The sequence below is a fragment of the Orbicella faveolata genome, unplaced genomic scaffold (genome assembly GCF_042242905.1).
Source record: "Orbicella faveolata isolate gen_17 unplaced genomic scaffold, um_ofav_v1 contig_1, whole genome shotgun sequence".
Lineage (NCBI taxonomy): Eukaryota > Metazoa > Cnidaria > Anthozoa > Scleractinia > Merulinidae > Orbicella > Orbicella faveolata.
In genome coordinates this window covers 9,871,330-9,894,757 of record NW_028301536.1, presented here as the reverse complement: position 1 = coordinate 9,894,757, position 23,428 = coordinate 9,871,330, and the positions used below count along the sequence as shown (strand labels likewise).

Here is a 23,428-nt window from a genome sequence, read left to right as displayed (position 1 = left end):
AATAACATAATTCAGTAATGACAAAGAAGATTACAAATCTTTTTGTTTATTCATGGCTAGACTGTACTTTACACAACTGGTGTTTTCATGACCAGGTATAATTACTATTATCACTATCAACCGGAATCTTATACATGTAGATCTTTCTTCACACGGGCGAACCAAACCAATCTGACTTGTGACCTTGAATTAATTGGCTTGAATTACCTGCAATGCTCGCGGATGATACAAACCGTTGCTTTATCCAAACATTTTCGAAAATTATATTTTAGGGCCTGTTTTTAGCCTCTGTTGTAAAACCACTATAATCTTGAGATTTGTATTGTAACAAAGGCAAAATAACCAAAGTTAGAATTAGTTTGAGAAATTCTATTTTTGACAGGTAAATGCCTTTTGGACATACTAATATAATACTTATCATTGTATTTACAGTGGTGCACTTCTAACACAGGCCACCAAACTTTTTTTTTCATCATTTTTTGACATGTTTTCAACAACTTTCTTATGGCTTCCATTCAAACCTGGCAAATCCAAAATTATGAACAGAAATGTGAGAGGTGGAGTTGTCGACTGACCAACAGGTTACATGATGCTTGCTATTTTCACCATACCTAGTTCATGCATTTTGATTAGCTTATTTAAACCAAGGAAGGTGGCCACAGTTAGTCATGCACGACTGTGACTGGGTTCTTATTGCAAAGATGAAAAGTTCTGTCCCGCTTTTGTCCCTTAGATCTAGATCCAACAAACTATTCACCGACAACACAGTGATTTGTGGTTCATTTAGTAAAAAAAACGTAATGACATATTTTCTTCAGCCTTTGAGCTTGGGCTAATTTGAATAAGCTGTTGTAAATGTAGAACAATCAAAACAATTTCAGACTCATCCTCTATTTACTTAATTATTACTTATTAATACATCTGTGAAAGAAATATTGATAAAAATTTAAAAACTGAATCTACAAAATACTGATTATTCTACATCACTGTCAATAAACTCATCCTCTATTAACTTTCTGTAGAGGTCTTTATCATCATTGTCTTGTTCTTCTTGCCCTTCCTCTTGTTCTTCTTGATCCTCTTGTCCTTCTTCTTCTTCTTCTTCGTCTTCCTCTAACTCCCCCTCCTCCTCATCGACCATATCATCTAATGCCTCCAGGTATGGTTTGGCCAGGCTATTAAAAATATGAAGAGGGATTTACTTCATTAATAGCCACAACAATATTGTGGAAAACTGACACTTTCTGTGAAGGGGCCTGTTACGGCTATTTCGTGTTTTCTTTGTGTCCTTTTTTGTTCCGTATGTTAATGTATTTTTCACATTCTGCATGCTTTTTTTCTCCCGTCGTATGTAAATTTCGTTGCGTATATATTTGTGTTATCCTTTCATGTTCATTTAGTGCTAGTTTATCGTCTGGTACACTTGTATCTTCTTGGTTCCCTGAACCCCGTTGCCAGCATTTTGGTAAGCCGTTTAGTTTATCGTCTGTTGTATTTTCCTCTTGGTTTTCTGCCGTCTTCGGTTAGTTATTTGTAGTAACTCGTTTCATGTTTACCTTTAGGAATTTACCTTTACCTCCTACGGAAAGTCAAATAAATTTGCTGGACTAATTGAAACTAGCTTTAAGTTGTGTCTGAAGTCGGCCCTTTGCTTCTTTAGGGCCCATTTCTTGAAACTTCCTGGCTACTCGAGGGCTTGCCAACTTACAAGGACCGTTTTCAGGCTGCTGTTTTGGGCCCAAAGCACCAAACTACATAATGAAACTGAAATCAGTTTTTGAAAAGAGCTTTGGAATTATAATCTAAAGTACAACAGTAATATTATTATAATTCAAATTATAAATATGCATACTGTATTTGAAAGTGGAAGTTTTTCCACGAGGAATGTGAACGCCTTAAAGAGATCTTCTCCCGACTGCACTCTCCTGACGACCTTGTGCGGTCAACCATTCGCATATTTATTGAATCAAAAGTGTCCGAGGATTCACATACCCAAGTGGCTGATAAAAGAGAAGCCCCAGTCAGAAGCGTGTTGCCCTACAAGGACCAGAAATCTGCAAACGTAGTATACGTAAACAGCTGGCTGACCTCAGTCAGAAGATCAACGCAGATATTAGCCCAGTTTACACAAGTAGAAAGATCAAGGATGAAATTAAGGTCAGGGAAGACAAGCAGCCTCTTGTGAGTCAACAATGCGTGGTGTATTCATTGCAGTGTGGCCTGTGTGATCATACTACCAACTATGGTGTGATGCAGGCTATGTCGATTACACGTGCCCACACCTACACCAACGAATTGTAGAACACAAAGGATCGGCAATCGGAAACTACCTCAGAGAGCAGCACGATATGGAGCAAGAAGACATCGCACAGAGTTTTTGAATCTTAAGAAAGTGTCAGAACAAATTTTACTGCCTTATTTTTGAAATGTTTTTTTTTTTTATCAAAGAACTGAAACCAACGCTAAACAAACAGTGCGATTCAATTCGCGCCAAATTATTTGTTTAGAGCAATTCTTGCTAAGATTATTTTATTTTTCCATTGTATATTTTTAACACTTTTTCACATATTTTGTCACATTTTAGCGTTCGCCACATTTTTATCTATTATAACTTGTTTTTAACATATTTATGGCTATATGCTAATTTAGAAAATTTTACTCACTTGAAAATGACCTCGGAGAGGTCGAAACGTCGTGACTTTTTAGCGCTAGTTTTTATTTCAAAATCGATTTCTAAGAAACTACTTTTTAACATACTGTATTTCTATACCTAAATAAGAAAACCAGTTTTTGATTATTATGATGCAAATGTATTTCTCTATAAACTCACTTCCTTCAACTTAATGTCTGCTAATTTTTCATGCAAATAGCAAACCATCAGTTGTGATTGCAGTTACCCATCTCATTCTACATAGCAATTTTCAATTTGGTTTCAAAATTAACTTGCATTTGGGTATGCATCACTGTGCTCTGTTTTGCATCCTGTACTTTCTTTGTTGTGTTATTTGTAATATTGTTAATACTCTGGTTCTGGTTTCAAGGCACTTCAATGAACTGTTCAGACATCACTTACTTCCAGTATGAGATGAAGTAATAAAGTACATGTCATTTTTGGTCTAGGACATTGATGGGGATTCCTGGACAGGCTCCCAGAGGAGCTCCCATCTGCTTTCAAAACTATATCATTAGGCTAGCAAAACTAGTGCCAGTCCCAAACCCCACATTAGAATTTAAAATCCTTAAAACTCATAGTCTTGTTGTTATTGGGATAAGATGTTCTAGGTTCCGAGCTACTGTGTCTGAAACACCTCACAAGATTAGAAGCCACAGATTTAGGAAAGCCATTCCCTAACAGGAACGTTTTAATCATTGTTCTTTGTTTCTGAAAGAGAGAGTCTATTTCACATGTACAAGAAGCCTGGTGCAACAAGGCTCTAACCCAAGCAATTTTGCGAAGTCAACGTTCATGACTAGAAAACAAGACATTCTGTCCAGTGTTTGTGTGATTCCTATAAATGTCACTGGATGTTCTTTTCAGAGAAATGTTAAAGTTAATTTGGCTAACAATTCTTTTCTATTTAAATGTATATTGCTTGAAAATTATGATCTGATGGCCCTGGATGCAATTTGAGTTTTTCTGTAATTTTGAAAAGTCAAGCCCCACTGTTTGTTATTGTATCAAAAGGATAACACCATTTGTATCATGGTTATTCTGTTGATTCCATTTCATCATTACTTAAGGTGGCTCTGCAGTTATTCTGGGCACACTCACCCATGTCAAAGTTTGCAACATAAATTTTGGGGCTTTGAAGTGTTGGTTAAGAAATTTTGGGAAACATTTTGTCTTTCACTTGGTGATAATGTTACTTAATTCCATTTACTGGGGATAATACTTTTATTCTTACTGGTGTTTGACTGGACCTCATTTTTTGGACAACAACACTACCAGTAAAAAAAATTTTGCTGGCATACTTTTACTCAATTTCTAGAACCAGCTTATTTTGACTTAATACAAACCATGCCCAAGTTTCGGGGAAATCATTTGAGCAAAAGTTCAGAAGTATTAAGGTCAAAGACATGTAAACCCAACTCTAACATTCACTGAAAGTTTCTATATAACTGACTCTCATTTCCGAAACAAGCCATGAACCCAAATTTTGTGAGAAGCTTGCCCTAAAGCTTGCTAAATCAAAGTGGCTAGTCAATTAGTGATTGTGTGAACCATAAAAAGCATTAATCCCTAGTTCTCAAAACACTATAAAATGCTTGATAACCTCCTTGAATTTTCAAAGATGCATTTTGCAACAGTATTTGGAAATAACTTTCGCGTCAAAGTCTTTCCACACAAATTGCATGGTACTGCAATATTTTGGCTGCAAGCTTTACTGTTGTGACTCAAAAAGAAATGGGGCACCGTTGTCAGGATTGTAAGCTACTCCCCGACTGATCTCTGGTGAGGCAGAGAAGCAGTTTTATTAATTTATGATTACAAATACAAAATGGGTACTACAGGTACAGGCTGAGCCATCTTTTTGCAGTGCCTTAATATATAGTTAAAAAGACAATTATTAATAATAACAATAATAATAAATAAATAAAGCAATATTAAAAACAACAACAACGATGACAACAAAAATAATAACAATAATATTAATGTGAAGGTGAATTAATCAACATGGCACGAGCGTGGGACAAAGAAAAATTCTGAGTCCCCGACAGGAATTGAACCCATGACCTCCCGAACACCGGGCGGGTGCTCTATCCACTGAGCTACGAGAACTCATGGAGAGCAAGGTCATTTAACTGAGTTCATATATGATAGGTGTCCTGCATACTGCTAGGATCAACGCTATCGAATTCATCGTGAGTAGTGATAAGTTAATAAAGATGGTGAATTTTAAGCTCGGTAATGAAATGTGAAGGTGAATTAATATTAATTAATCATTAATATTAATAATATTAATGATAATAATGTGCTTCAGGGCATGAATTATGTTTTCATTCATGACAATTGGTTCATCGTATTTGACCAGTAAAAGTGCTTCACTGGGTCTATTTGTCAGAAAAGTGGAGTCTCATCAAAATGTGTGGGCACAGTTCGTGGATGTTTAAAATCTTGTGAGGGATGTGCTCCATGACTGATTATTCACCCAATGAATCACTGCTGTAACACCAAAACAAGAGGGCAAGTTTATAAAAAAGTTGAGCATTTCTGCAAGTTGAAATTTTCTCATGAGTGCTAATGGGCAACAAAAGTCTACTAGGTATGCAACTAAAAAGACACATGGGGAACCAACAAAAACAGAACTATAGTTACCCAAAGGGCAAATTAGCAAGAAAGCTAGTGTCGAACACTGCATTAATAGCCGTCAAGCTCATTCTAAGAGCTTTGCGGCATCCAAAAGTTTCTTTACTCTGCCTTCTCAACTCCTCAACCTCTCTTAATTCATTTATGTTTGCTGTGCCCCAAACCATCGCAGGAAAGAAAGTGAGTGCTTTGCAGGCTGTAAGTATACATGTAGAATACAGTAGGGGCAATTGTACATGTATGGTTTACCAGTTTTGTCATTTAAGTGCTGTTGGTTACTTTGTAAATGGCACTTCAAAAGTTAAGGTTGTTATTTGCTAACAGAGAAAGCTCACCTTGCTACAAGCTGTCTTGTTCACAGCTTTTGGGGTTTTAAATGAGAGTCACAACAAAGAATAGAAAAAATATGTGCATGTGACAAATGCCTAAGTAGCTACATATGATATGCAAATATCTTCAGTGTAACATGCAGCAAAAATTGCTTGTATCACTGCCATACATCTATACCTTGACCTATAAATTATAATATACCACAGAACCTCCCAAACTACTGGTAAGTTGAGAATTTTATTTTATATCAATTTTAAAAACAAAATTACTTTGTTCTAGCAGGGACAATGGGTTGTTGACTAGTTTAATGGATACACAAGGATATTAAGCTATGCATTAAAGTGGAACTGTACAATCACTTCTTCCTTAAGATTTTGAAACTCCATCTACTGAACACTCTCTCTGCTAAATTTTAAGCCTTCATAGCAGGGATGAAAAGGAATTAAAATTAGAAACTGGCTAATTTATCCAGGTTCAAAGAAGATGTGTTTTGAAAAATCATAGCCAAAACTATAAGTTGGCTTTCTCTAACACATTTGGTTTGCAATGTTCTTCTTAGTATTGTTGGAGTACTTAGTGTACAAGAATAAACTCATAAGCTAACCAGATATTGAAGCACAATTTAAGTTAGGACATAAGCCCTAAAATTCTTGAGAAAATGCTGCCATTACAATTAAGACCCATTTACGTACAGGTAACAAAAAAATGAATTATTTTGGCGAGACACAACTCTAAAAAAGTTATCAACACATGGCAACTTATACATATCATAGTAACAGCTGATGCTCACCATCCCTAGTCCCTTCTCTACTAAGACTTTCTTCAGTTTGTGTATGTTTTCCCTCATCCAACCCATGATGATCATCCATTACTGCAAAAACAGAAATTCAAAGCATTATTATCAAACACAAAATCACACAAATGCAATTATATTTTAAGTTAGACTGACTGTTTTAAAAAAACATACAGCCTTGAAGATTAAAAGCTGTTCCTCAGAAAAGGGAAATTTAAAAGAAAACAAAATTCAATCAGAAACAACTGCAAGAGTATGACTATCTTATCAAGACCTAGGTTTCTAAAGTCTATTTCACCTGACAATGACACCAAAACAGAACAGACTGAATCTCTAGAGGCAAAGTTTAGCTGGTGCGAACTACATCATATTTACCAAGTGATAAAAGACATCATTGAGAACAAAAATACAAGTAGATAAACAAACCGTTTTCCCCTTCTTTAATTGTTTTTACATTAAAAAAAAACAAAAAAAACAAAAAAACCCAAGTATCCAAAAACATGAATAAATTCTCCAGAAGATAACAAGAATGGCAATGTTCCTCACACAAGAACTGACACAAAGAGATAATGGCAATGTCACGTAATGAAGACATGACAAGGCATTGGCATGCATCCCTATTATGTACTTATTGGACCAGCCACATAGAAAAGGAAACCTAGGCGAGCACTTCTTGAAGAAGCCTCACATGATGACTATATACACTGCGTGTCTACAAAACATTGCTTCATAACAAACAGCTTAAAGGTAGCCAGTCAACAAAAGAGGAAAAGAAGCAAAGAAGGACAAACAACCCTGACCTTTACACTTATTACACTTATTCAATAGCATCAAAAACAAAATGATCACTCGTGGACATAAATTAAGACCTTAAAATCCAATAACTTGAGGAATGCTTTGATTGTATGTCATTTGGATTATTTTAGATTCTTTTGCATAAGTTGTTTATTATGTTGTTCCTTGTGCTCAAAATGTCATGTACGCCTATCAAAGTTCATAAAAAAAAACTGTACCTTCCAGCCACCGCAAAATGTAATGTGGAGTGACAAAATACATGGATAGTACTATTTATAAGACCTGGCAAAATAGGGTAAGACTGGTATATCATAGCTCTTTAGCAAGCATGGTGACCTATTTTAATTTATTTTAATTTAGAGACTGTGCTTGGTAGCGAACATTCAGGGAAATGTATTGTACATTTGTTTTCATGATTGTGCCCAGGAGATTACTTTAAGCTTACTTTAAAATCGGTAGAAATCATTCCCAATACTGATAGAAGCAAAGAAATATCACACAAAATAAAGGCTCGAAAGTTCGAACTGTCAAAAGAATGGTAAACTCGATTTCTTGACATCCTGAACTAAACTCAAATTTCTTGAACTGTGACCAATTTCAATCCTTGCAATCCTGCACTTTATTTCGAAACTACTGTTTTTGCTTTGCTCTTTAGCATTTTCTATCCAACTAAGCTGTATATATATTTGGTGCCATTTGGCGATAGTGCCATGTGGCGAAGGTGGTAATAAGCTGAGTGAAAATTTGCTCTGTCAGCATGACAGCATTTCTTTATGCCCTTGCCGGAGGCAGATCTTAATTGCAAAATGCAAAACACAACAGTGTGGACTATACAAACTAGTACCAGCTTAGTTCGTGCCGCTTGAAAGCAACACGATCAACAATACTTAGATTGCTGATGAACATGTCGAAATGGCTTCATAAACTTGAGCCATTTGAAGTTACTCACTCCATTACTACAAACAACATAATACAATACACTACAGTGTGGGGCCCAGTTCTCAGCCGGGCCCAGTTCTCGGCCACTTTTTGTTCAGCGTTTATTTTTCGCGCCACAAATGAATCTGAATAAAAAGCAATTGTTTCCAAAGGTAGCTTGATTCCTTGTCGTCTGTTCTGCCAAGTTTTGTTTCATCCTGCCGAATTTTTCTGTGAGCACGTCAAGATGACGCGAAGGTAGGTGAATTTGGTTTCCCCGAAAACATGTTTGTTTACGGCTACTTGAATTACATGGTTTAATTCAAGTTTATATTTTGTCCGTCTAGAAAGTCCAAATGAGCCAATTCTTGGCATAAAGAATGTAGAGTGATAAAGCTATCTGTTAAATATAAACTTTTCCTGGTGTGTTTAATTCTTTGACCTAAATTCACTCCTCAATATTTCCTTAGTACTTTTGCGTATTTGCCTATTCTCGGCCACCCTGCTCGCCAACACTAAAAGTGCTCATAGTTTTGTGTGGAGTATTCGTGTCAAGTCAGTTGTAAAAATAAAGCTGTAATGGGGTGGCATGCTGAAAACTATGAGCTCTGACTTAACCCCGTTTTAAATACCCAACTCTTTTTAGCCTCGCTTGACTGCACTTAAGAGAAAAACTAGGCGTGCAAAAAAACTTCCTTTTCTAACATGAAACAGTGCTCTTTAAGGATAATTTGTGATCGAAATATCAAAACACAAGCCTTATAAGTGATTTAACAACAAAAAATGGTAATAAAGCGTTCTTTATTCTGAGGAATTGCATGCACTCTGTTGTGGCCGAGAACTGGGCCCGCTGACCGATAACTGGGCCCACGAACGAAGCCTCCATTTTCGTTATTATTCGGGAGAAAACAGCGTTGAGCAGTCGATAGCTCTACATGTGTACACTGAATGCTGAAGCTAGTTATCCGTGAAATTTTAAGTCCTTACGGCTATTCCAAGGTAAGAAATACAAGTTTACGTTTTTTGTGGCCGAGAACTGGGCCCCATACTGTACACATCACAAAGCTTCTTACCGACAATATTAAGCTTCAAAGGCAGCTGTAAAATGTGTTTCGGAACCTGCAGAAAGATCCGGGAAAACACCCTCACGATAAAAGTCACAATCGATAGGTTTCGAGCTTTCACCTGGCAAACACCGTCCCGTCCCCTAGTAAAATAACCTCAGAGGACACGGTCACAACGCATTTTCATTGGAAGAAACAACAACACATACAATTGGTCAAAAGGTGTTAGACATGTCTGCCACGCAGGACGAAAGTGCAACGCTAAGAAACGGGACCCTGCTCTGATCCTGTCAGAAATGCCTCACCTGTCTCAGTTGTTTGAGAGGTGCTGGTACCGGATTCCATAACTGAGCACATACTCCGCAAAGGGACTCAGGTCTTGGCCGCGGATGATACCCCCAATCCAAGAGCACCAAAAAGAAATTTCTTTTCGTCTTCAGCGCTTTCGCCACAACAAATGGCAGTTGACTGTGTCGTGTCGCCCTTCGGCAAAAACCGTTCATGATCGGTAATTGTTCGGTAATGAAGGCCGTTGATTGGTGTTATATCACGTGCTTATTTTGTCCAATGAACAGCGGAGACCAGGTCGTGGCGGAAAAATCAAATACCTCAGAAAATCCGTTGGTATTTCATTTTATCGTTAACATTTCGCGCGTTCGATCTAATGACATTCCTCCGCTGTTTTAGTTCGGTATTGAAAAATTCAACACTTTGCGCGTGGTATTCGCAATCATGAATGATCTTATTGGTAAGATCGTGGTTATCAAAAGGAATGGGGGCGATGGCCCGCAATTTCCTTTGAGAACAAACGAATGCTTATTTGGAAGGTAAGAAACCTCAGTATATAAGAAAAAGCCTGCATATTAAGCTTAAGCTTAACCATTCCTTGTAAAGTTTATACCCGTAGTCGTTGCATGTAAAAGGGAAAACGCATTGTTTTAAAACTTTAACCTCACAAGTTGTTGAATCATTTCCCTTGCCACAGAAAACCCGAGTGTGACATAAGAATACAACTTCCCAACGTTTCATTGGAACACGCCGTCGTAAAAGTTGATAACGACAAAAAGGTGAGCTTTTAAATATAAAGGCTTATATAATGGGAAGGGCTTTCTGTAGCTCAAATCGATTGAATATTGTTTCTGCTTATTTTCCATACAAACAATTTTGACGGCGAGCAATGCTTTACAGGTCCCCCTCATAATTATTAGAGACTTTCGTAGGTTTTTGCAATCAAAATGGCTGAAACGTTCCACTTTATATATCGATGAAGACTGATTAGTACTTTCAATAATCAGGATCGATCGGGATGAAATCGGGCGCTTGTCAAGTAAATGCAACACATAAAGTAAAGCTTAAGGTTACACAATACCTTCGCAGGTGCCCCTCAGAAAAAAAATTGTACCAGCGTTGTTTTTCAGGAAACTACCACAAACTATATATCAGTAGAAAGGTTATAAACTGTAGAATTCGGAAAAAATATCTACTACTTTGGTCGTGCCTTTAATTTGTTGAGAAGAAAGAAGCTGGAAAACGGAAAACGACGGACTGTTATTCGGCCGAATTGATCGGGTATCAAACGCAAGCAGTCAGCAGTTAACTGCACAGTGTTAATCAGGAAGCATCAATCTCTCAAAGGGTGTCAGGGTTTTCCTGTATTCTTATTGGTTATCTTTTTATAGACCCGTAAAGTTATACATCAAATAATTTGTCAACCCTGTTGCATGACACAATGCAGGAGTCAATGTAATTGAAACAACCTGTTCCCAGACTCCTGTTCCCTGTTTCCTGTTACAAGTTTTAGTAACATCCCGTTACAAGTTTACCTTATTTGCTGGGTGAAGGTTTCTTAGCAACAAAAAAAGGATCGAAAACCACCAATCACGGCCAACTAGTATGACCTTTTGAACTGCACGTGAAACAAACACCAGTGAGCATCACTTGTGATTGGCTCCTTTTCTTGCTCTCAGACATGCTGTCTAGTCATGTCTGATCCTGTCTGCTTGATTCAATAAAAATTATCGCTTTTTCCGTAATATATCGTTCATATCATCGCTTTGCTTTTTTTGTTTGTTTGTTTGTTTTGTTTTGTTTTTTGTTTTTTATTAATGCAATTTTATTTACAGGACAAACACTTGCACTACTTGCAGTACTAACATTATACTTACATTTACACTTACACTGTACCTGCTACTTACACTACTTATACTTACACTATTTATACATGCACTAGTTACAATACATATAAACTACAGTACAATCACACTAATTAAATTATGGTTGGCTTACTTACAATGCTCTTTTTATTATAAATAAATGGCTTAAACAAAAGTAAAAAAAGAACAATAATTATTTCAGTATTTGAAAACGGTAAAATTGAAGATTTGTCCTGGAAGAAAAAGCCAGTGTGTTGTTTAGTGACTAATCCATGTTGCGGTTTGGCAGTTACCCTTTGCGGTTTCATCTCGTATCTGATCGGTAGTGAAACAATAAACAAAAGGGCAGATCAAGGGCAAGTAAAAGGGGCAGATCCTTAAAAGATATACTCGTTTGAGCAAAACTTTTAAAGCAGCTATTACATGGGGATAGGAGTTGTGTAGGCCTGTCACCTGCAATGTTATCACTGGAGAGTGCATCAAAATCTTTGAAAGACACAAACTCGCATGCTCCAACTTGAAAGTACTTCTGAGCTTTGCAAGAAATGCCTTTGGCTGACTTGGCAGAGTCCTTCTTCCCTTTTCTTCCTACACACAGTTATTTCTTTCATTTTGTCTTTAAATTTGTTCCATTTTGACCTTCGAAAGCCATGTTGGCCTTTGACCTTGGTAAATACACCAACATGCATTCTGGTCTAAATTGGCAATGATTGGCCACACATTTTTTTGTTTGTTTGTTTGTTTGTTGTGGCAGCGATAGGCCATGACCATTTTTTTTTTTTCTTTTCTTGTGGCAACGATAGGCTATGGACAATTTTGCTTTTAATTTCATTTACAATAACTTTTTCATTTTTCTAAATTAGTTTAAATTTATTTCGCCGCAAATTTTGGTTTCCTTTGAAATTACTTTCATTTTCAAAATCATTTTTTTATTTTGTTTCTTGACATCTTTTCTTTTGATTTAAATCAGTTTCTTGATTACGACAATTATCAGTTGAGTAAGGCATGAGGGAAGTTTGGTTACGAAGTTTTGGCCTTAAAATTATGGTGTTGTCAAGGGCAACTTTCCTCGTTTCCGTTGGTAACAATATCAACAGCCGTTGGTCGCCTGTCATGTCGCCTACAATTTCGTGCACTTTGCTGCCAATGATGTCAAAGGTCGACAAGTTGCCAATGGATACAGAGCCAGTTGCTCGTGACAACAACGCGATTTTTAAGTGAAAAGTTGGTGACCAAACCTTCGTCCTGCCTTACTCAACTGATAATCGTAGTATATACTTTTGATTTTAGTTTGAGATATTTTTGTGATAAAAAAAAGCAAAATGGCAGTAAAAGAAGCATAAAAAATACAACCAAAAAAGTAAATAGCACAACCATAAATTTACACTTGAAACTTGTTAAGACAGTGGGTTTTTGTTATGGCAGTCCTAGGCCACCACAGTAGTGCTCACATTAGATCCCAATGTAACTAAATACACTGTATGATCCTTTATCATTTAACTCTGCTCCCAGACAAATGCATCTTATAAATCAAAGTTTCAGGAAAAATTCAGTAAAGTTAAAGGAGTTCAGTCACTGTTTGCGCATATTGAAAAGTTTAACCTCAATTTTACAAATTCATTGTTTGTAATCTGTGTCAATCTTCTCCAGCCATGGCCATCCTTGTTCCTTGTGATTTATCATTATCTCTATGGCGTTTTTCTATCGTATCAATCTGTTATTTTCAGGTTTCCTACCATTTAAAGGTAATTTTGTATGTGGCCAAAATAACTCAAAATACCATGACTGAGCTCCTTTAAAGTGCTACTATGATTAAATTTTTACCCCTTGATTTTTTAGGTGTATCACATAGAATTCCTCAAAAGAATAAAAATGTCTTTTACTGATTGCAAATATCTGGATTAGTTTCAGAGATATCTAAGTTTGAAAAATGTGTAAAATATGCAAATGAAATGACTGATGATGTCATACACTCAATGCAGTATTATATATCAAGTATATAAATAGAGACAGCTTGGTTGATTTGCAGCAGAGAATATTGAAACTTGGTGGGCTAATAGTTCTACAGGCAACACAGCTACAGCCATAACAAATTCTGTTCCCGTGGCAACTCACTCTTTTCCAGTCGCTGCCCATTTGATTTCAATGTTTTAGTGATTTTCAGCTCAAAAAGCTTTAAACAGTGCCACAAACCTGACCTAAAATATATGTATTTATATGCTGGCTGGATCATACAGATGAGGTACCATTGGCAAATATCAAAATGGAATGCTAAAGGTGGCCAGAAAAGTTTAGTATCTTGCCATGGTAAGAAAACTGTTAAGCTCATATCGTGGAGCACATTTAGAAGAATCTAATGCAAAGAATCAAACATTTCTGATACAAATTGGCTGAGATATCTTTCTTCATCATATTTGATTGAAATTTGGTTGAGTTTATTATATCATCACTTGGCTACTTTCAATATTTAAAAACTTGAATATCTCTGGATTGAAAAGAGATATTCGAAAATAGTAAACAGCATTTTTCTTCTCGAACAGACTACTTGTCTATGTTATAAAATGGCTTAGATGGGAAAGATGCCATTTTCGTCATAATACCACATTAATTAAAGGGACGCTGTCACGATATATATATATTTGCTTAAAACTGTCATAAATTCACAAAATGGTCCCTAAATTTATGTAACAAGAACTTAATTAGCTCTAACTAAATGATTAAAAGCAATTTCGTGAAGAAAATCCACACTGCAGCAACATTTTTGCAAAATTTCAACAATTTTCAGGCCAAACTTGAACCTTTGAAAAACTGACATCCTGACACTTTTTCAAAAATCCATATCACAATCCGTTTCCATCCTTGCCATTGTTAGCCATCCTCACTTCCTAATGGGTTGCTGGTTCTAATCATTTGTTGAATATTGCTCTACAGAATAAAACCATTATTGTTCGGTTTCCAAAAATCGATATATGTTTTTGAGATTCCAAAATCATGCTAAAAATGGTGACAGTGTCCCTTTAATAATACAATTCTTGTTTTCAGGGGACTCAATATCAACACTGAACAGTTTGCAGTGTGGCTGTTGCTGATCATGCTTCAATTTTTTCCTTCCTGACAGATTAAGCTTATCAATCTGAGTTCCTGTAACCAAACTCTTGTGAACGGAAAACCAATAAGCCAAGTGGAAGTCCAGCATCTAGATGTTTTTACAATAAGTGATCGATCATTCAGATTTGAATTTTCCTCTCCAGTTCAGAAGCAAGCTAAAGAAAAGTTACCCAAGGTAGGCCATAGCCAATTTTTCTTTAGTTTTAACCACATTTGTCGCAAGTGGAGGTTACGTGCCCAGGGAAAACAAACTCAACGCTTGCCCTTTAACTCCTGAGCCCCACAGTGTAAGATCAAGAACGAGATTGCTTTTAAAGAATGTAGAAATTATTCATTTTGATCAATTCTTGTGGGAGTTATCTTTTCTCAAGTAAGCCCTGGCATTCCTCAGCAGGTGGCAGATTTAATCAGCCGGTGTCAGGTTACAATACAGTTCTAGGGTACAAAATATTTTTTAATAATCTTTGGTCTTTAAGGTCATTCCCTAGTATTGCATTGCGCATCCCTCCTGCACATAATTTTACGTGTGATTAGCGCGCACATTAAAAAATGGCGGCTTTTTCTTCACGGCTGGACCTCGCCATAGAGGTAAATCATCATTTTCTCACAAATGAGCATGGTGACCTATCATTTTTTTTTTTCTGTTGTTTTGAATTGAGTAATAAATTTCTCTGTGTAAAATAAATATGGACAAATTCTCAGTGTAGAACAAAACAAAATCATCAGAAACGTGAATTTAGCAAACAATCGTGACTACAATCGTGGTGCTCTTATATCGATTTATTGGGTATAAACAAGGTGCTGTTGCTCCTAAACAAACATGGGGACCCCTCATTTTTATTTCAAAATTTAAGTTCCAATAATATAAACAATCAATAGGCAAAGTTTCACAAAAATCTCAGTGCAGGTTCTATTTCAGTGGAATGACCTTAACCTTTCCAGAAATATATACTTTGCCGTGGTTTGGAATTAAATCTTAGCTGTGAAAAAGGTTTGAAAAAATGGTGTGCTTTCATGTGTACCCCCCACCTTAACTAGAAAAAATAGTGAAACCACATGCTGAACAATTACATGCTCACAATTGATCATTTTTTAAGTTTCTGATCAAAGAAAAACAAATCCTCTTTTTCCAACATGGTTAATTATTGCAATCAGGAGCTCTGCTTTTAGGGTTGGCTAAATCTGCAAATTGACAGTAATGAGAAAATTTAGGAATCGAATCATGGAGACAATTCTAATTAAAAGGCCCCTCAACCTCAATAGGAGGTTTTGGTTGCTGTTGGTTTTTGTGGGTTCACTACTCATAAAAAAGCCGTTTACACCCCTGAATTCTCATTGATAAATAAACATACCAGACTAGTCTAAAAAGACACAACAGATAACACTTAGAAATAGGATAATTAGCAATGAAGTTCATCTGCTCCTTAATTTCAGACTCGACACCGCCGTTCCAGCAGCACAGGAAACACACCACGAGAGAACAAAACCTCCAAAATGCCCACACCCAAAGGCAGCCCAAGAACTCCACCTACAGGAGGGAGTTTAAAAGAAAACATCCACAGGCTTCGCAGACACTCTATGCCTTTACAAGAAGAGGAAGAGGCTTTAGCATCCCCAGGGACTGATAAAACACCGTTTTCTATTATTGCTGTAAATTGTGAAGCGCAAGAGAAAAATGGCAAAAGTGCAGAACTTGTCAGGGAAAAAAGAAAGTCTCTAGCAGGAGACCGCAAGCCCAAAAGGAGTTCTAAACGAGTCTCGTTTGGACCAGTTCTGAGCCCTGAACAATTTGACAAAGAATTGCCCCCAGCTACGCCAGTAAGACGTGGAGCTACACCAAGGAGAGCATCCAATGCTAGTAACCATTCCCTCATCCAGCTGTGTTCGTCTTCCAAGAAACGAAGATCAGTTACTGCTTCGCCACAGACGGAATCTATAACAGAAGAAGATGATAGCCCAGATTCCGCTAAGAATGAAACGCCAAAAACACAAGCGCAATGTTCCTCAAAACTGGAGTCATTAGAGCGAGGTCAAGGCAGCCATGAGGTTAATATCCATGAATTAAGTTCTCAACAGTATGGTAGTCCTAAAGGGCATGGACAATCCTTCCCACAGGTTGATAAAATGATTCTGGAGTTTACTGAAAAGGAAGACGTAATCCCGAAGAGTCCCACACCAGAAAAATGCACAAGCTCCTCAAATAAAGTGGAAAGAGAGATAACTGAATCTGTTGCAATGGAAGCCATCCTTAAAGACACGCCTGAAGTCCTTAAACAATTTCCATCAAACCAAGCTACCCCAAAGAGTGCGACACCCAAACATAGCAGACGATCCTCATCCAGATTGGCGGAAAAGAATTGTGTGTCCGCTAAGAAAGATAGTGTTTCTCAGGACTATACCACACCTAAGGAATGTGGACAATCGTCATCATCCCTGGAGGAGGAAAATGATGGAGATACTGGACCAAATCAAGCTGCCCTGGAAACAGACACGCCCCAGACGAGCAGACGATCGTCAATGAGGCTGGCAGGAAATAGTCCCAGTTTGCTTGAGTTCCGATCAGTTGATGAAGTACAGTCAAAAGTAACACCTCATTCTAAGACTGCTAGTCTGAGCCATACTGTCGAGCAAAACATGGATGAGACAATCTTAGATAGTGATGACTATACTTCTGATGAGGAAGATGTAGACAGAGAAATGGCAATTGGGAAAGACAAGCCAACCAGATTAGCAACTCCCCTCTGTAAAGAAATTCAAGAAGGAGTGAAATTGCAGAAGATTAAGAAAAAGATGGTTACCCCCTTAAAGAGAGAGATCGCAAACGGAATCAGACTTAGACAAACAAAGAGGACCATGGCAACACTTCTTAGAAAAGATGTTGAAGAGGGAATCAAGCTTCAGGAGACAAAGGAGAGAATGGCTACTCCCCTGAAGAAAGATATCTCAGAGGGGATCAGACTCCAAGGAACCAAAAAGAGGTTGGCCACACCCTTACAAAAAGAGATAATTGATGGAACAAAACTTCGACAAACAAAAAGGAAGATGGCCACACCTCTTAGAAAAGATATTGAAGAAGGAATCAAGCTTCAGGAGACAAAGAAAAAAATGGCTACTCCCTTGAAGAAAGAGATCTCAGAAGGGATCAGACTCCGAGAAACAAAAAAGAGGTTAGCCACACCCTTAAAGAGAGAAATTAATGACGGAACCAGCCTTCTACAGACAAAAAGGAAGATGGCCACACCCCTTAAAAAGGAAATAACAGAAGGAATCACTCTGCGAGGGATAAAAAAGAAATTAAAAACTCCGATCAGAAAGGAAATAGAGAATGGCGTTACTTTAAGGGTCACCAAAAAGAAACTGTCAACTGCAATACAAGAAGCCATTCAGGCCAAGCCAAAGTTGCGAAAGACCAAGAAAAGCATGAATTCGTTGCTTCAGAATGAAATCAAGCGGTGCCCAAAACTTAGAAAGACGAAGCAAACCATGCCATTGGAGGTACAAATTGAGATTATCAAAGGAAAACAGTTGAGGCCAACCAAAAAGAGTCTACCGACTCCACTGAAGAAAGAAATCAGAAGTGCAGTAACCTTGAGGCAAACCAAGAGACGCCTACCGACTCCACTGAAGGAGGAGATTAAACGAGGGGTACAGCTGCAGAAAGCAAAGAAGAGCCTACCGACCCCATTGAGGAGGCAGCTTGAAGAAGCAGTATCACTGAAGCAGACAGGACGGTCTTTAAAGAGGAAGAGCACTGAATCTAGCACAAACGATAATGAGCCAAAGAGGCTGAAACCTTCCCCTTCTATAGCAGTGAATGAAACAGATGAAGAATTAGACGTGGCTCCTGTAAGACGAGCGCTGAAGACTCCTCTCAGAAAGGCTATTGCCGCGGGTACCAGACTACGTACAACACGTCATCGCATGGCAACCCCCCTTCGAAAACAGATCCACTCAAAGCACATGCTGAGAGCTGTTCGCGGAAAATCGACTGTGATTACAGTTCCACAGAAAACCGTGACAAGAAAACCCACCTATGCAGAAATTGTCAAAAGACATAAAAAAACGGTGGCTGAAGAAAGGAGAGTATCTCGAGAATCTTCGTGTAAGCTCAGAAATATGGCGAAAGGATATTCGAAGGTAGGTTTTCATCCGTACGAGTAACAGTTCTAGACGAAGCAACGACGTCAAAAGTACCTTCAACAAAAGGCAAAACATACTGTATACCATAGTATTGTACAAACCCAAAGAAAACTAACTAAACGAACAAATACTGATCTACAGCAACAAAAAAATACTTTTATTTAATGCAAACAAAAATGCTGTTCTTGTGGTATCATACTTATCGCTATAAATCGACTTAGAGAACTAAAAGTACAGGTTTCAGCTTTCAGGAGTGACGACTTCATTACTTTCGGAATTCTTGTGAAAAGTAAACGGACTGGAAATTTTAATGAACACAAGGTCGGAACAAAACACCGAAAGTTTCTGCCATTTTCTTCAATGAAGTCAAGACACAAATGGAAAATACAAAATTCCCTAAAAGACGAAAAACTACATTGTCTTTTGAACGTTATAATACATGCTAGAGGCCTTTTTAACCTGCAGTGAGGTTTCCTTAGAAATGTGCAATAGTTTGAGATACAACTATACAAAAGCCATAAAAAGAACTAAACTTTAGTTAGCTTCTTTTTTGTACATGTCGAGGTGACATTGATTAATTTGATTTTGTAGGTCATTCCATCTGCCAAGATTACTGAAACGGCCGTTAAAAATCCAGGTATGGATTGGACAATGTAACCTTTAATTACATGTAACTAAGTTATTGCTTTCTCGTGAATATCGAATATCTCGTGAATATCGCGGCATTAACCCTTATGGTGAAAGGGCTTTTTCCGTGGCGGCACCAAGGCTCTGGAATAAACTACCCCTCCAGACCAGACTTTCATCATCAGAGGTAGTTTTTAAGGCTAATCTTAAGATTTATCTTTTTAAGCGTGCATTTGATTTGTAGTTTTTACTTTTTATTTGTAGCCTAATTGTATTATATAGCGTATTTAATTCTTAGGATTTTAACTTTTAGGATTTAGGATTTTAGGTTTTTAAAGAATTAGGATTTTAATTTTAAAGTATTGTAAAGCGCCATGGACAATTAGTGGAAAATGGCGCTATATAAATGTATATTTATTTAATATAACGATCTTCTAATTTGACCGCCATGTAAATGATTGAGAATATTGAATGGCATCTCTGTCTTGGTGCTGCTGATGTACACGCAAAAAGTGGCTTCGATCTTTTAACGAAAATCCCCAATTTTAAAAAATCAATCCTTTGCAAAGATTACCATAAGTTGCGAGTGTTTTCTGTTTAATACAACCTCCTTACGTCTCAACGTAGTTGACGAGGAATATTTTCCACTATCCTACTTACATTTTCACAGAAATTGCAAGAGTACAAGTTAATGGTGTTCAACTCAAGGATAGACGAAATAGCACAAGCCTTGCTAGAAAGAGCACTCCTCAAACGAAAAGCAACAAGTTAACCGACAGCGGAGGAATACCTTCTCTCCCTGTTACTGGTGAAAAGGCTAAAAAGAACTGCTGGATGTCTAGCCTTGCACGAGCTACGAACGGAGTGAAAACACGTGCCATGTCTGTTGAGAACTTGGAAGGGTTATCACAAATGTTTACGACGCCACCTGCAGTTCAGATGACTAGCAACAGTTTTTCCGGGGAAAAACATTCAGGCAACTGGTTATCTAGTCTAGCGAAAGCAACTATTGGTCCACGCAAACGTGGTATGCCTGTTGAAAACCTCCAAGGAGTTCCTGAAATGTTCGCAACACCGCCATCGGCCAATGCATGGAGTGATTGTTACAGAAGAACCTCAATGAGGTCTATGCCGTCCACAAATGAGGAAGCCATGGTGGAAATTAGGGAAGTTGCATCTCTTGACACACTGCAAGTTAAGGCTGAGGCAGTAAGCCCTGATAAATCCGAGCTACACATGACAGAATCCTTGGCACCTACAAAAACGCCTTCTTTGAGAAGTTCTGAAAAAGATACTACCCATATTGGAATATTATCACCCATCAAGAGTTCCTGCACACCTTCTTTGAGATCAGGAAGAAAGCAAACTTCTAAGTATGCAGTCACTCCGAGAGCAATGATTGAGATTAGAGAAGTATTGAAACCAAATAAGACGCCATCTCTTCGTAATTCAGCCGAAGATACCGTCACAGTCCAGGTTGTAACTCCAGTTCAACCCTCTCGCACTCCATCTCTTCGATCCGCCAAGACTCAGCCATGTATCCAGAATAGTGAATGCTCTGACCTTGAACTGGCGATTGTGCAGCCTATAGCACCAAGTAGGACTCCATCCATGCGTTTTTCAGTTGAAACAAAAGTAGTTTTACGAAAAAGCACTGGAAGCCCAACTGAAGACCGAAAAAGTCCAGGTCTGCGAGGACTAACGCGATTAATGAAGTCTCCAAAAGAAAGCAACTCCGCAGAAAGTGTGGAAGATTTTTTCGTTCCAAACATGTTTGCATCGCCCAAACCACAACCCAAACGCTACTCGCGCAAAAGTGAAGGTTTGCAAGGAGTTGCGAGACTGCTAAGAACACCAGATGCCGAGAATGAATCAACTGGAGAGAGCCCCAAACTTGACGGTATAAAGTCGATGATGCAGCTAGAGAAGAGCCTAGCCAGTCCTCATTTTGTTGGACTTAAAACGCTCATGAAAACACCTAAAATTTGCCAAAGGCATGTGGATCCTGAAGAATACTTTAGTACAGAAATTTTCGCTTCACCAGTGCAAGATTCTTCCCAAGATACAGCCCAGTCGGCAGCACGAGAAAGAACGGATAAGAAGCGCTCTGTACCAGTCATTAAGCCAACTTCTTCAAAGACCGAAGCAACGACAGCTGAGCGATCAGGAAACATTGTTTTCGAAACTTTACCGAGAACAACACGATCGAAGCGCAAGGCTCCCGAGGATTCAGTTGAACCAGTGTCTAAAAGAGTTCGCCGCACACGTGCCACAGTCAAACAGCAAAATGAAGGTAAAACTGAGGCTCGCTCCAATTCAAAAGCAGGCCAAAAGAACACAGCTGCGAAAAGTCAAAAGAAAACAGCAGCAGTCATACAGGACACGCCAAAGCCATTTGTGTTCAAACGGACCAAACTGGATCCTATCGCTGAAGTTCAATCTCCCTTGCCATCATTTGATGATGCTACTGAGATCACTACCTCGTCTTCGTTGATTGAAGAAGCTGAGAAGGCCTCAAGTGAAGAAAGAAAAAATGGAAATGCGTCTAAGACCAGAAAGCAATCAAACGCACCCATAAGAAGTTCTCGACGCGGAAACCGTTGTAAAACCCCAGCAGAGACACCTGTGGAAGAGAAAGTAGCAGAAAAGTATTTGGAAACGAGGAGCAAGAAAAATGAAAGTGTTATTGAAGACAGTACTAATACTGGTGACTCACAGAAAGCTCCTGTAAAGACACCAGAACCGAAACGTGAAAGAAAAAGAGCAACACGTAACACTAAGGCCAATGGAAATTCGCTCAATACCATGGCACCGCCAATTAAGACAAGAAGGACCCGAAACCAAAGAGCTGAAATTGCTGATTTAGAAGCGGAAGTGGTAAATTGTAACTTTATTGAAGAAACTGGGAATAATCCAGCAACAAGGCGGACTCGACGTGCAGCTAAGACCAACAATGAACGCGCTCAAGTTTTAGGGAAGACCAAGCCTACTCGAAGCACTGGCCGTGAAGAAACCCTCGATGAAGCTGCAGATCTTTTGCCAGAAAATAGATCCACTCGTACAAGTAGGAAGCAAGCAAACAAAAATAACGTTGTTGAAAATGATAACTTAGCCCGAAGTACTGGACGAAAAAACAGTGGAAAAGAGGAAGTCAAAGAGCTGAAGAAAGAAGTAACAACAAATAAGATGAAACATCCACCCGGAGCAAGGTCAGCTAGACGGACAAGAGGCAATTCCGCGCACAAAGCCGACTCTGAGGGAGATGACGCTTCTTTGGAAGAGAAAAAAGAAGTCCGACCGGACAATTGTTCGAAGAAACCTCCAGCAAAGCGTGAACTCAAAAGAAGCACAACAAACGAGTCCAGAGAAACAATGTCAACAAGAAGCAGAAAAACGGCTGAAGATCAAGTCGAGTTTACCGAACAGTCTATGCACTCTAAGGTCGGAACCAAAAGAAGTCATCAAGTGAATGCTGGAACACCTCCGCCAGAGCCAAAAAAAACCCGCGCAAGTGTTCGAGCTCAAAGTGGTCCTAACACGCGTATCACTAGATCACATTCACAGAAGTAGTGTGGACATTACACAACATGACATTACGTTGATTATTATGTTTACGTTAGTGATGATATAGAGCCTTTTACGGCAGTGTTTTTAAATCTAATGTAAATGTTTGATTACAGTTGGAAAGAACACTTAGCAGTACATTTGCATTTTATTTCTAGAATCTCCAGTCAGTGATGAATAAGCCAAACGTCTCGGTACACTGTAGACTTCAAGTCAGTATACTTATCTAGCAATCTTATGACATATAACAGTAAATCATCTCACTTTTCTTAAAGATAAACATATTTACCTTTTTATAATGTGAATTGTAAAACCTACCTAATTTTCGAACAAACTGTAAAAGATGTCTTATCTTTAGTTATTTTAGAGGACAATATATTTCATATAATCTCTCAAATTTAGCATCAAGACTATACGAGCTACGTCAGCATTTTTTGTTTTTTAACTTTGAGATCACATTTGATTTTGACGATTGTTGGCAATCGTAGCGAGGAGATGTAAATGGCGTCGTTCTAGCGCGACTTTCCTCAATAAGTCGAGAAAACCAACCTATGGTGTACATATAAGGCTCTTAGAAAAGTGAAGAGCGTTTTGTTTTGCTTATTAAAAACATTTAGTCAAAAAGCCA

The 23,428-nt window shown here is 38.1% G+C and overlaps 2 protein-coding genes across 4 annotated transcripts; one reads left to right on the top strand and one right to left on the bottom strand.

Annotated features, from left to right (window-relative positions):
* Positions 1-30: 30 nt before the first annotated feature.
* Positions 31-9,721, bottom strand: LOC149118019 (uncharacterized). 3 transcript variants are annotated; one of them, XM_089288453.1, is made up of 4 exons: positions 9,514-9,721; positions 9,218-9,263; positions 6,429-6,509; positions 31-1,751 (listed from the first exon to the last, which is right to left on the bottom strand). In XM_089288453.1, the coding sequence occupies exons 1-4, from the start codon at positions 9,709-9,711 to the stop codon at positions 1,720-1,722; spliced, it is 357 nt and encodes a 118-aa protein (XP_089144579.1). In that variant the 5' UTR covers positions 9,712-9,721; the 3' UTR covers positions 31-1,719. The 3 variants fall into 3 exon arrangements, 2 of the variants coding, with proteins under 2 accessions (XP_089144579.1, XP_089144581.1); XM_089288455.1 differs by having other exon boundaries at positions 31-1,175; XR_016206854.1 differs by lacking the exon at positions 9,218-9,263 and having other exon boundaries at positions 31-6,509.
* A 112-nt stretch (positions 9,722-9,833) lies between these two features.
* On the top strand, positions 9,834-23,424 carry LOC110056282 (uncharacterized). The gene is made up of 6 exons (XM_020762739.2): positions 9,834-10,035; positions 10,194-10,275; positions 14,480-14,644; positions 15,904-18,606; positions 19,201-19,246; positions 19,907-23,424. Exons 1-6 carry the CDS (start codon positions 9,941-9,943, stop codon positions 22,804-22,806), a joined length of 5,991 nt encoding a protein of 1,996 aa, XP_020618398.2. The 5' UTR covers positions 9,834-9,940; the 3' UTR covers positions 22,807-23,424.
* The last annotated feature ends 4 nt before the right edge of the window (positions 23,425-23,428 follow it).

Excerpts from the sequence above, each read along its gene's own strand:
- LOC149118019 (XM_089288453.1), bottom strand. The coding sequence starts at position 9,711 with ATGAACGGTTTTTGCCGAAGGGCGACACGACACAGTCAACTGCCATTT. Across the intron at positions 9,264-9,513 it reads CTCTCAAACAACTGAGACAG|GTTCCGAAACACATTTTACA; the intron begins GTGAGGCATTTC and ends ATCTTTCTGCAG. Across the intron at positions 1,752-6,428 it reads TAGAGAAGGGACTAGGGATG|TTTGGTGCTTTGGGCCCAAA; the intron begins GTGAGCATCAGC and ends TTCATTATGTAG.
- LOC110056282 (XM_020762739.2), top strand. The coding sequence starts at position 9,941 with ATGAATGATCTTATTGGTAAGATCGTGGTTATCAAAAGGAATGGGGGC. Across the intron at positions 10,276-14,479 it reads AAGTTGATAACGACAAAAAG|ATTAAGCTTATCAATCTGAG; the intron begins GTGAGCTTTTAA and ends CCTTCCTGACAG. Across the intron at positions 19,247-19,906 it reads AACGGCCGTTAAAAATCCAG|AAATTGCAAGAGTACAAGTT; the intron begins GTATGGATTGGA and ends ACATTTTCACAG.